This window comes from Gobio gobio (assembly GCF_949357685.1).
Source record: "Gobio gobio genome assembly, chromosome: 13".
Taxonomy (NCBI): domain Eukaryota; kingdom Metazoa; phylum Chordata; class Actinopteri; order Cypriniformes; family Gobionidae; genus Gobio; species Gobio gobio.
In genome coordinates this window covers 7,294,361-7,308,736 of record NC_137106.1, presented here as the reverse complement: position 1 = coordinate 7,308,736, position 14,376 = coordinate 7,294,361, and the positions used below count along the sequence as shown (strand labels likewise).

At 37.3% G+C, this 14,376-nt stretch overlaps 1 protein-coding gene across 1 annotated transcript in view; it reads right to left on the bottom strand.

Moving 5' to 3' along the window:
- The window catches only part of LOC307136735 (NLR family CARD domain-containing protein 3-like), a gene marked incomplete at its 5' end in the record, with an annotated part of 13,073 nt that extends 2,013 nt beyond the window's left edge, over window positions 1-11,060 (bottom strand). Inside the window, 5 exons of the mRNA XM_079833984.1 lie at window positions 1,427-1,588; window positions 2,295-2,468; window positions 2,647-2,820; window positions 5,356-7,197; window positions 10,972-11,060. Coding sequence (XP_079690110.1) covers window positions 1,427-1,588; window positions 2,295-2,468; window positions 2,647-2,820; window positions 5,356-7,197; window positions 10,972-11,060 — 2,441 coding nt within the window. The remainder of the gene's footprint in view (window positions 1-1,426; window positions 1,589-2,294; window positions 2,469-2,646; window positions 2,821-5,355; window positions 7,198-10,971) is intronic.
- Window positions 11,061-14,376: the final 3,316 nt, after the last annotated feature.

Below are 14,376 nucleotides of genomic sequence, written 5' to 3'. Positions count from 1 at the left end.
CTGTTTTTGCTTAATGTCTCTAAAAGCCATTTGAATTTACTTTCTAGAACAGAAACAAGCTTTGAATTGATGTTTTGTGATCAGAGACTTGAGTCTGTTTCTCAGATGCTGCTGTTATGAGTCACAAGCAGCTGTTGATCTGAATCAAGATTATCTTGAGACACATCCTTATTTTCCTTTGCAGTGTGTATGTATGTGCTGTATGCAGGGATCTATGTCAGGGCTCGACATTAACGCTTGTCCGGGACAAGTGGATTTTTTGAAGGGGCAAGTGAAAAAGAATTTTACTTGCCCAACGGACAAGTATCCTGAGTAAAACATCAAAACAAAAATAACTAGGGAATCACCAAAGTGCAATAATGATTCTGCATTCAGTTAGTGTAAGTGGAGATCGATAGTGGATAATAATATAAAACGAACTGACGTTAACAAGGTTGTCCTGTTGAGGCTTGCGCAGCCTCTCGAGGAAAAAATCGAAAACAAATGAGCGCCACTCATACAAAGAAACTCAGTTAACATACATGGTTAAAATTGTGTAGTTTTTATATTTATAACATATGATACAGTTAAGCAACATCACACAAACAAGAGTGTTGTTTTCCTGAATACCATCACGACTGAAAATGACACTGATTTCATACGCCATAAACGTATAAACAATTAATTAACATAAAGTCACTTACATTTTAGATGCAATATGGACTGTTTTTGTTCTATTTCAGCAGCGAAAATAGTTCCAAACAAATATCACAGCAGAACAGTAATGCATCTCACAGCAACAGCGTGTTACTGAATGATTCAGCGTTTGAATGAATCGGTTGAATCAAAGATTTAATGACCTATTCGTAAACGACCGCCTAATTCTTGAATGAATCAGCTGTTTCACTGAATCGACTCAATGACTCGCTCATTAAGACGGTCACATGCTGCCACCTACTGGTGGTTTAGTTTCATCTTTGAAACATTTCTTATTTGTATATTCAAAAATATTTAAAATAATCTCATAACATTATTTAATGCAGTTGTAATTTTTCAGAGTAAATTATTTAATTTGATTGGTAACAACCTATAGTGTCTTATTCTAATTTAATTTATAGATAAAATTTAAGAATATAAAAGGAAAGCTGAAGCATAGCCTATATTTAATTATGGAAAAATGCCCTTTATAAAAAGGTAAAAAATATCACAAATATGCATATTTAAATATGTCAAAGCTGATTGAACACTGGTGAGAATATTGCTTCAGAATAGATTATATTTACAAAAAAAAATCCAGACATGCAAATTTTTTACTGGGACAGGTGAATGACAGATTTACTTGTCCGAAGGACAAGCGTGTGAACAGGCTTAATGTCGAACCCTATATGTTTATAGCTCACACATGTACAGACACAAATGACTGGATGATTGTTAGTGTTGGACATACTTGAGTTTGTCCAGTCTGTAGTTTGGATCAGATAGCAGCTTGACTAGTGATTGTCCTGGGTGATTGTAGCTCAGATCCAGCTCTCTCAAGTGTGAGGGGTTTGAACTCAGAGCTGAAGCCAGAAAACAACAGCCTTCCTCTGTCACCATACAGCCAGATAATCTACACGCACGCACACACACACACACACACACACACACACACACACACACACACACACACACACACACACACACACACACACACACACACACACACACACACACACACACACACACACACACACACAGAGCGAGAGAGTATTCAGATTAAATTAAAGGATTCATTGATTAAAATGTTCCACTTTTTCTCCACAGATCATTGATTAAAGATTAAAGTTTTTTTCTTGGAGTTACTGAGTTTCTCAGAGTTTTACTCAGTCACAGTGTTGATGAGCAGGATTTATATCAGTAACAGTTTCTGTCCATATCCACTCCTCACAATTCTGACATTTTAATCATTGAATAAAATCAAACAAAATAAAAAAGAAAAGTTATATATAAGAATAATTTTATATATGTAACTATACAAACAAAAGGAAACATGGAGAATAAGAAACAAAGCTAACAGAAAACAGGGACCATCACATTTAACAACTGACAGAGAGCAAATGGCTATAAATACACAGGGGCAAACAAGCTTAACAACAGTAACAAGGAAACAAGTTACACCTGGGGAGACTAATCAACATGAAAAACTACAAAGAACTACAAAATAAAGCACAGGAAACACTTCGACGTAAAAGTCCAAGGACAGACACAGAGCATATGTGACAAGATCATGACCAGAGGGCATCTTTAATTTCATAACCTTAATCTGTTTTTCCTACCTCAGTATGTTGAGTTGACAGTGTGAACTCTTCAGTCCATCAGAGAGCAGCTTAACTCCTGAATCCTGCAGGTCATTGTGGCTCAGGTCCAGCTCTCTCAGGGAAGAGTTTGATGATTGTAGTGATGAAGACAAACTTTCACAGCACTGACCAGTGAGATTACAGAGGGACAATCTAAACAGATCAGTGTAAAGATATCCTCATTCATCTTGCCAAAACATGCAGTTCCTCACCCTTTCTCTAATTACTAAATGATGACAGCCACAAATTTTGAAAGTTATTGCATTACCAGACACTGATGGGTCAATTTATTGTGTCTGGACTGAATTTAATTTTACTGAAAATCAAAAACCTCAGTATGTTGAGGAGACAGTGTGAACTCTTCAGTCCATCAGAGAGCAGCTTCAGTCCTGAATCCTGTAGGTTATTGTAACTCAGGTCCAGCTCACTCAGTGAGGAGTTTGATGATTGTAGAGATGAAGACAAGCTTTCACAGCACTGACCAGTGATATTACAGTCAGCAAGTCTACAACAAAGAATTAAAGTACAATGTAGAAAATATGGATGCAAGCTAAAATATTGTTTTCTGTGTTCTGCATAATGCATTGAACACATATTGATCCCATGACTGGTATTTTGAATGTATGAATGAGGTATTTGTATAGCGCTATTCCCATGTACTACTGTACCCCCAAAGCGCTTCACAATCATGTCAGGGGTCTCTTCTCAACCACCACCAGTGTGCAGCCTCCATTTGGATGATGTGACAGTAAAAAGGCACCGGTGTGCTCACCACACACTGGCTATAGGTGGAGAGGAGAGAGAGAGATTGAGCCAATTCGGTTGATGGGGATGATCAGGAGGCCATGATTGATAAGGGAAAATGGAGGGAATTTGGCCAGGACACTTACACCCTTACTCTTTACCCTATGCTATACTGCTATACAACAGCAACATAGTTTTCCCAGGAGGTCTCCCATCCAGGTACTGGCCAGGATCAACCCTGCTTAGCTTCAGTGGGCAACCAGTCTTGGGCCACAGGGTGAAATGGCTGACAATGAATAGATTATGAAAAATAAATGTTGACTAACAATCAGCTAAATTTTTTTAAAATTAGTATGATACTTTAATTTAATATGAAACTGACTCTAGATCAGTTATAATCATATATTTGACACAGGTAAAGCTCTGTTTGCTGAAATCCTGACAAAAAAAAACAATTCTACACAATAGTGTAGCAAAATATGAGAATGAAATAATAGTTTAATTATTGATTAAAGTACTGTTATATAATATCAAGGAAATGCAATTACCCTGCCTCCTTGTCTATTGTTGATGCCTTTTTGTTACACATATTTAGCCAATGTGTTGAATATAATGCAATGCATACAATGTTGGTTCTAATAAATTCCCTATACTGTCTTGGCAAAGATGTACAGTAATTGTTAGTGATGTGTGTGTGTGTGTGTGTGTGTGTGTGTGTGCCTACCAATGAGAAGGAGCAGAAGTGTCTGCGTTTATGTGTGTGTGCTCAAGCACACAAAGAACTGTAGTTCTACTCCTAAAACCTTAAAAGGAATCAGTCATCTTGGTTGAGTTTACTGGAGTTCAAGGACATAAAAAGGCGGACAGCTTGCACCTTACCTTAAAGGGATAGTTCACCCAAAAATGAAAAATTCTGTCATCATTTACTCACCCTCAAGTTGTTCCAAACCTGTATTAGTTTCTTTTTTCTGCTGAACACAAAAGATCATATTTAGAAGAATGTTTGTAACCAAGCAGAAAGAGCAACCATTGACTACCATAGTAGGGGGAAAAATACTATGGTAGTCAATGGTTGCTTTATCTGCTTTGTTACAAACATTCTTCTAAATATTATCTTTTGTGTTCAGCAGAAAAAAGAAACTAATACAGGTTCGGAACAACTTGAGGGTGAGTAAATGATGACAGAATTTTCATTTTTGGGTGAACTATCCCTTTAAAGTCAGACCTGAGTTTCAATAGTCATGTCAAAGCAATAACTAAAACAGCTTACTATCATCTGAAAAATATATCAAGAATTAGATGCTTTGTTTCCAGGCAAGACTTAGAGAAACTCGTTCATGCTTTTATTACCAGTAGGGTGGACTATTGTAATGGTCTCTTCACCGGCCTTCCCAAAAAGACCATTAGACAGCTGCAGCTCATACAGAACGCTGCTGCCAGGATCCTGAGCAGAACCAGAAAATATGACCATATCACACCAGTCCTCAGATCTTTACACTGGCTTCCAGTTACATTTAGGATCGATTTTAAAGTGCTATTACTTGTATATAAATCACTCAATGACCTAGGACCTCAATACATTGCAGATATGCTGATTAAATACAAACCCAACAGATCACTCAGATCATCAGGATCAAGTCAATTAGAAATACCAAGGGTTCACTCAAAGCAAGGAGAGTCTGCTTTTAGCTATTATGCCAGCCGTAGCTGGAACCAGCTTCCTGAACAGATCAGATGTGCTCCAACAGTAGCCACTTTCAAATCCACACTCAAAACACATCTGTTCAGCTGTGCATTTACTGAATGAGCACTGTGCCACTGTAAATGCTTTGTCCGAACTGCTTGCATTTTAATTTATATGCTTAAATTTAACCCTGTTTTTATTTTTATTTTTAATTATACTCTTTATTTTTATCTTTCAATATTTTCTTTATTTTTTATTTCTTTTAATTCCTATTATAACTGTAATATTTTTATTTCATTTCTGTGTAAAGCACTTTGAATTGCCACTGTGTATGAAATGTGCTATACAAATAAACTTGCCTTGCCTTGCCTTGCCTTTAAAGGCCTTGAGAAGGATCTTGGAAACTTTGGGAAAGTTACAAAACTACATCAATCAAGAAGATTAGTAGCTAACTTCGTCAGCAAAGAACAGGAATATAAAAGACTGAAGAGTTAATTGCCTCTTTGGATACTGAGAAAAGTGTCATGATTTCATGGAGGAATTCAATGTTACTGTATTTCAAAAAATCAAACACATTCAGTTTGATCTCCAATCACATAAATTAATACTCACATAGCTCTTCTGCAGTTCACCACAGCTGGTATCAGTCTCCTTCTACCCTCATCTGATGTGTTGTATTTCTTCAGATCAAACTCATCCAGCACCTCCTCTGATATCTGAAGCATGTAGGCGATTGTTGAGCAGTGAGACGGAGAGAGTTGATTTACTGAGTGATACTCTGATTTCACAAACTCCTGAATCTCTCTGCACAGAGTCTGATCCTTCATTTCCAGCAGACAGAGGAACAGATTGATGCATCTGTCAGCTGAGAGACACACATTACCCTTAATTGTGTCTTTAATGTACTGTGTGATTCTCATGATGATCTCTGAGCTGTTCACAGTATGTGTCACTAGATCATGTAAGAGTCTCTGATTGGACTCCAGTGAGACGCCCAGGAGGAACCGCAGGAAAAGATCCAGGTGTCCATTTTCACTTCGTAAGGATTTGTGAACTGCTGCTTTTAGTAGTGTATACAGAGAGTTTTTCTGATCGTATCGCTGATATTTTTTATTCAGAAACAACTTCAGTGAGTTCTCATTTTTGACTAAATGGCAGTAAAACAGATAGAAAGCAGCTAGAAACTCCTGAAAGCTCAGATGAATGAAGCAGTAGACTTTCCTCTGATGAATCACAGATTCCTCCTTAAAGATCTCAGTGCAAATCCCAGAATACACTGAGGCATCAGTGACATCAATACCGCTATCAATCAGGTCCTCCTCATAGAACATCACATTGCCCTTCATCAGCTGTTTGAAAGCCAGTTCAGCAAGTTTCACAATCATGTCTGTGTTGGATTTCAGGAGTTTCTCTGGGTCTCTCTCATCATATTTCTGATTCCTCATATTGATCTGAGTTAGCAGGAAGTGGATGTACATTTCAGTCAGAGTTTGAGGGATTTCTGCACTGTCATCTTGTTTCAGGAGCTTTTGAAGCACAGTGGCTGAGATCCAGCAGAAGACAGGTATGTGACACATGATGTGGAGGCTTCTTGATCTTCTAATGTGTGAGATGATTCTGCTGGCTTGATGCTCGTCACTGATTCTCTTCCTGAAATATTCCTCCTTCTGAGGCTCATTGAATCCCTGAATTTCTGTCACACGATTGATGAATTTTGAGGGGATCTGATTGGCTGCTGCTGGTCTGGAGGTGATCCAGATGAGAGCAGAGGGAAGCAGCTCTCCGCTGATGAGGTTTGACATCAACACACCCACTGATGAAGACTCATTCACATCACAAACTTTCTGTCTGTCTAAAAACATCAGCATAATTCTGCTTTCATCCAGACCATCAAATATGAACACAACTTTACACTCCTCATAAATCTTTGAGTCCAGATCTTGAAGTTCAGGATGAAAGTCCAGCAGAAGTTTGTGAAGACTGTACTGGTGATCTTTAATCAAGTTCATCTCTCGAAATGGAAGCACAAACATGAAATCTACATCCTGATTGGCTTTTCCCTCAGCCCAGTCCAGAATGAACTTCTGCACAGAGACGGTTTTTCCAATTCCAGCGATGCCTTTAGTAAGAACAGTCTTGATTTTGTCTTTCTCCTCAAATCCTGTTTGATGTAAGGGTTTAAAGATGTCATTGTAGTAGATTGGAGTGTCTTGTGTTCTGACCGTTTTCTCCATTTGTAAAACCTCATTCACCCCTTCACTCTCTCCCTCTATGATGTAGAGCTGTGTGTAGATCCTGTTCAGGAGGGTTTGATTCTCTTCTAGTTTGTTTCCCTCAAATAATCTCTCATACTTGTTCTTCATGCTGGTTTTGTGCTGGTCTTTGTGTCTCTGCCTGATGAGGGTCTGACAGTCGGTGTTAGTGCAGGTCTGACGGGATCTGCTCACATCATCTCTGCTCACAATAATGTGGAACAACCTCTTTAAGTGGGGTTTACATTTAAGTAGACCTAGCAAACTATTTAACAAATCTGTCTAAGATTGATACCAGTTATCTAAAAAGATTTGAGAAATAAAACACTTTCTTTGAAAAACTAAAATCAAAATTTTTATTGTACTGAAATCCTACTGATATGTCACATGCATAATAATTTGAAACAAGTGTATATTTGACCCATATTTTTATGCAGCATACACAGTGTTGTAAATGTTAACCGGTGTATAACCAACATATATTTTGACATTAATAATTGGCAGCAACCTAAAATAACATTTTATCTGGGAAAGGAGGGCCTACAGTAATGCTGCACCCCAGGGGCCAACTTGGCCTAGTTTTGATGTAAAAGTTACAACTTACCCGCTACAAAATATTTTTATGTCGCACCATTAAACTTAGTTGACTTAGTTGTAAACTTAGTTGTAACTCTACATATAAACTAAATATTTACGTAAAGCCCCCAATCAGGAGTAATGGTTGGAATTAGGGGTGTGCGATATACATCTTCTGCGGTAATATTGTAATTGTTGTTTTAACAATGTGCAATCTCACATTATCGAGTATATCCTCACACACACCCAGAGAGCACACGCATACACTACATGATGTAGTCTTGTAGATTAGACTTGTGCGGGTGCACATTAGAGTGCATGCTTTCACTGCGTGTTAGTGTATATTAATAGAATTTAATATCGTTAATAAATATCACATGAAGAGCACAGTTTTTCTCCAGACATCAACATAACAAAATGATATTGATTTTATGCAAGTTTACTAAAGAAGAAGTTAATAAGTGACTTACATTTTAGACACCATATTGTCTGTTTTTGCTCTATTTCGCCAATGAAAATAGTTCAAAACAAAGCCACAGAACTGTAATTGCGTCTCTGAACAACACACGGACGTGTTTCCTCACTGAATGAATCAGCATTTTGAACGAATCAGATGAATCAATGATTCGATGACCTACGATAGATTAAGACTGTCAAATGCTTCGTCCCTGAATGAATCAGCCGTTTAAATTAATCGGTTGAATCTCAATGACTCTCTCATTACCAGGGACTTGCTGCCATCTACTAATAATTATAATTTAACATTTAAAGTATCTTCATGTTTTAAATCATTTCAAATATCAATATTCAATATTTTATGTTTAAAAAAACCAACATTATTTATGTATTTGTAACTGTAGGTAATTCATTTGTCAAGTCAAGTCAACTTTATTTATATAGCGCTTTTTACAATGCAGATTGTTTCAAAGCAGCTTCAAGGTGTTAACAGGAAAATAGTACAACAGAATTTGATTCGGCTGTACAGCCGCTCTGGAGAAAACAGTGATGTCATCCAGCTCAGTTCAATTATCATATAGTGTCAATGCGGGCAAATCAGTAATAAAGTTGAATATTTATTGTCCCCAACTAAGCAAGCCAAAAGCCAAAGGCAAAAGAGGCGACGTGGCAAGGGACCAAAACTCCCTCAGGTGACATAATGGAGAAGAACGCTGCCGTGTTTACAATGTATTTTACTACCTTTCTGGGCCTTGAAAGTGTTAATTAAATAGCTGTCTAAAGAGGTAAAGAGGGGTCAAAAAGATCTCGCATTTCATCAAAAATATGTTAAATTGTGTTCTGAAAATGAAAGAACATTTAGGGGTTTGGAACGACATGAGGGTGAGTAATTAATGACAGAATTTTCATTTTTGGGTGAACTATCCTTTAAGCCTCTAAGTGTGGACTTTACATTCCAATTTAAGAAAGAACTTACGAACGGCTGGTGCTACCCTACCCAGGTGCCTTTGGCTATCTTAAGGCAACCCTGATGACGTCTGTGCGTACAGGGTGCACTGAGGTATGCAAATACATACGTTGACACACAAGTAGGACATTCTATTATTGCTTTCAGACTTGTATGCATTCAATAAAAATATGAATTTCTAGGCCATTCTTTACCAATTTCAGTATGGCAGTGAATTCTTCATGAGTTAATTAATCCACATAATATCAAAATATATAACAAATAATTATAAACAACTACCTTAATTTCAGAGATTGATCCATAGAAGTGCATGAATCCATTTGTGATTGTCATTTTGATGCAATGATAATGGTTGCAGAAATGTTTTTGTAAAACAGGCTTAACTGGTTTTCATTTTCACAAGAAAGAGGAGAGCTAAAAAAGGTGGTCGTTTATGAAATACACGTAATCCAGATTGCGTTCTTTCTGCATATGCCTGATATCAGATGGTAATGACCAGAAGTGGACAGTAGTTTACCTCCTTACTGTTTTTTGTTTTAACTGCAGCAGTTAAACCATGTTTATACTAGGGATGGGCAACAGTGGTTGAGTAATCGAGTACTCGAACGTGACAGCGATCATCGATCATGAGAACGATGATCGCCCTGAAAAAAAAAAATTTGTCTCTTTTTTTATTGGTTATTGCGTCGTTTTGCGCGGTACCGGAGGTCTGATTGGTTAGTGTAATACAGCACGCCTCCTGACCGCGGCGAAATAAAGTGAAACTGAGGCGCGCACTGCAGTGATGTCTGGAATCACTGTGATCATTGAATGGTTAGTGCAAGATGTGCAGCGCCAATCTGTCATAGCATTATAATGAGAACACCGTGGAAAATGCTGTAAATGATCTGTGCTCAGTTCCCCGTGTATCAGCTGATCCACAGAGAAACTATAGCGAGAACACTCAGACTAGCACGTGAAGTTCATGTGCGCATTCACGTCCTTTTTCTGCAGATGCAGAAGATTACCTTTATGTTGTCTATCTGATTAATCTAATATAAAAAGCGTTTGGTTGAGCTTAATAAGCTAGAAAAGCGCTGCCGTTATACCGGCTGTTCATTCTCTTCAGTTTCAGCTCAAATGCATTAATGTTCGAGCTCGACATGGTTTAGAGACAGATATTCTTTTCAGATAGGCTATTTCTTTCTCAGAATCATTGACATTAGTAATGCAGCAGTGCTATACTGTTCTCGTATTTTTTAACAGTAGACCTAGTTTATTTAAAGTTGTTTTTCGTTATGAGTTTGAAAACGCGCAGTGATGTCTGTAAACGCTTCGATCATGAATAATACAATTAAGTGCATAATGTGCAGAGTCAATCTGTCAAAGCATTATAATGAGAACACGATTTTAATAAAATGTTGTTTCTGTGTGCTTTCGTTGTCCGTGTATCAGCGTTGTTAAGGGAAGAGCGCATTCAAAATGTTCCGTTTCAAACCATAGCCTGTCAAATCTAGCACGCTGAAGTTCACGTGCGCATTCACGTCCTTTTGTGTTGATTTATGTCGTAATAGGTTCATAATAATCTTCATATTAACATTGATATAGGGTACGTTTGGTTGAGTTTATTAACCAGCTAGCAAGCTCTGCAGGGTGGTGTTATTTCACAGTTTCAGCTCAAAGGCAATGCTCGATATTACTGACTTGGTTATTTGAGACGGTCATTTTATAAAGATGTTTCTTTTTCAAAGACATTTATGCATCATAATCAAGCAGTTATTTTTTGTTTTATATGTTCATGTTTTCATATACCTGTTTTCATGTCACGTTTGTATTTGTCAACAACCATTTTCATAACAGTTTTCATTATCTCAATGACGGACATGCCCCGCCCCTTGCACATGCCCCGCCCCCGAGTACTCGAGTACTCGTTTTTGAGACCTATCGATGATCGAAATGAGAAATTGACAAAAATGCCCATCCCTAGTTTATACTCACTTAGGGTCAGAGGCTACATCACTCAGATCAGGGGGATGGCCCATGGACTTGTTATCCTCGAGCTCCTCTCTCTTCTCATTGACACTCATATTAGATGCAGAGCACTTGAAACACACAGACTAAAAATGTACAACAATTTTAAACATTAGACATAGGCCTACAGAACATAACAAAACCAAAAACTTTAAGCATGATTTACATTTTCAGTATGGCAGTGAATTGTTTACTAGTTCCACTAATGTTTATCTATTTTTTTGTTTAATTTTATAAAATGTGTAAGTTAACAGCTGAGATTCTCCAACTGCTGCCCTTATGTGCTCATTTAATGTCTCAGAAATCACTTTTCATTCAGATAAATTATTATATATATATTACTACATGATCGCAGAAATGTGTTTGTTCAAACCTACCTCTGTCACGCAAAATTCATTCAGTTAATAAATCCATTCAGTCTGTAGATAACACCATTAAACTGAATCACATTATTCACAAACAGCTTTTCTCTCCCGATGTTCATGTTCGTCAAACAAAATGCATTAGGCCTATTGTCAACTTGAAACAAACTGGTTGAACCGGTCTAAATTTTTAACCTACTTTGTGTTAACCGTGTGAAACCTGCTCAGGTGAAGCATTTTGTGCATTTTTTTAAATAGGTGTCCACATCAAATCTAAATACAAACGCAACTGGATGTTTACAGCAATGCTTTACTTTACCTGTGCTAAGATGACAACAACATGTCTTAAAACTAAGTTACAGCAAGAAAACGAGCTCTGCAGTAATGTATGAGATATGACAAACAACACGATTGTGATATTGCTTTTAAACAGCAGTCAAATAAACACGATATTACTAACTTACTTACATTTTAGACACGTCTATTTTTGTACCATTGACGAAAATATTTCCACATTTGCGCATCTCCGAGCAACACTCAGGTGTTTGTTTCGCGAATGAGTCAATATGGCTGAAAAAATCAGTTGAATCATTGAATCGATCAAATGGTTCATGACTCGCTCATCATGCAGTCACTTGTTACTGGAACACCAGAAAGGACGACTGAAACATTTCACTGACACACCGCGACACTATATAATATCAATATTATATTATTTACTCTCTAATTATGCACCAGAACATATTTTTAAAAATATTAAAAATGTTTTATAATTAAAATATTAAATTAATAATGTTATATATTTTTACAATATTTTGTAACCGCATAAAACATTCAGTTTACATCACCCGTCAGTTATAAACCATAACTTGATTTATTCATACAATTGTTCATCACGACTGGTGTACCTTGGAAAAGTAGCCTATAATGTGACAAAAGCACAATATTACCTAAATTGACCTCTTTATATGCAGTCAAACATGTTATTAATTTCAAAGCTTCTTCAAAAAGTACACCAGGACTAATGCAGATAGAGAGGAGTTATATCACTCATCACAACACAAATTATAATATAAACTATTTAGATCGGGTCTCTAACCTTTGAAACTCCAAGTAGCCTACTTTTCAGAAAAGAAAAGTTCTCTGTATTTATATAATTATAAACTGAAAAGATTAACACAGATATTGGTTCTCAGGACTATAACATTAGTTCACTAACAGTGATTGTGATGAACACAAGTTCACTAACAATCTTATTAAATAAATGTTAAATTATGTGAATATAAATTGTCACGTCCATTTCAATAAGTGGGTGACAGTGACCTCTGGTGGTGAGATGAATGGACTGTATGGACCCCAGCATTCCCACTTGATGGACAGTCACAGCAGTGGAGTCATTCAGGTTCCTTGGGCACCACCCCCTCTCAGGACCTGAAGCAGTGTTGCCAACTCTCGCGAGAAAAATAAGCAACCGCAGCTTCAAAAACAAGCCCAAAACAAGCCCAATATTATTATATTATTTATTATCATCAATATTATTTATAATAAATAATTTTTTAATCAATAAATGAGCCTGCAACATATTAAACTGAAACCTCTCAGAGTTTGAAAAGCAAAAACAGATGTGATTTTACAAAAATCATCAAATTGCAATAAAGGACAATATCCTCCGATCAGCTGTGAACAGAAGAGGTTTGAAGAGTGAAGAGTGACATGGAGGCCAATTATGTTAACCCATAGTCGGAGTTAGTGCACACATATTAGGGGCAGTAAGTGGTGAACACACACACTTGTCTTTGTCACAACCGTGAAAAAGACAAGCCCTGCATCTCATTGTGCACACTATCTGCCCTAAATAGTACTGAAAATTACTAATGTCACACTATTTAGGATGGATAGAGTGCACATTGGGACACAAGCACTAGAGCGCTGCAATATAGCCACATATTTAAAATTAAATAAATTCGAACCATACCAACTGTTATTATTAGTAGACTTGGTTTTTTATAGCCTGTAATTTTAAATACATTACAAAAATATTTTTTTAATTAAATTAGGTGCCTCTCCTCCCTCTTTCCTCTCCATCTCTGCTTGTGCTATTGTTTGTAAAAATGTATACGTCTATTTAAGTCTACTAACTATCATTACGTGCATTTATAACGTCACATTCCTGCACGTTGAACACGATTTTTCTTCAATGAAGGGGAGAAGGAGGCGGGATATAAAATGACGGATTACTACAGCACTTGTATCGTTGCACTGAATGCCTATTAGCTGTGAGAAGACAGTGTCAGTCAATGTATTGGACAAAACAGCGACCATAAATGTAAAGAAACAAAGTTGCTTATTATATTTTCCTAACAAGCAACCACATTTTTTAAAATAAGCCCAAAAAACCGCAACCCGCGACTCGTGATTTTTTAACGCGACTTGCCAAAAAAAGAAGCCCAAAGTTGCTTGTTATACGCGGACTTGGCAACTATGACCTGAAGTGGGAGTTCCACATATACTCCATTGTCAAAAAAGGCCCAGCAGTGACTGTATTTCCTTAGCCAGCTGAGGAAGTTCAACCTGCCACAGGAGCTGCTGATGCAGTTCTAGGGACTTTTGAGTGGTACTCAGTGTGTTTGGAACCAGGATCTAAATAAAGTTCAGGGTAAAGATTTCCCCCTCAAAATGGCCCTGTTTGTGAGGTAGTACTTTTTCAAAGCTCAGGAACTTTTGGGGGTGGGACTTGGGCGATGAACATGCTGATTGGTTGAGCTCACGCAGCATTTTATTTCAACATAAAAGTCTGTTGCGGTGCGTGCAGTAAGAATCATTTGCTATTCAAATCATCAATGGAGTTTAAAAAAACAACCGATGGACCAACGACAAGGTTCAGGCTTTATTACATTTGTTTGCAGAGGACGAAATCCAGTGGGCTCTGGAAAGTCGCGCACAGTTCTATGTTACCGGTAACCGGAATAATCTTCACTGTACTTTAGACCGCGATGAAAACGCAGACAGC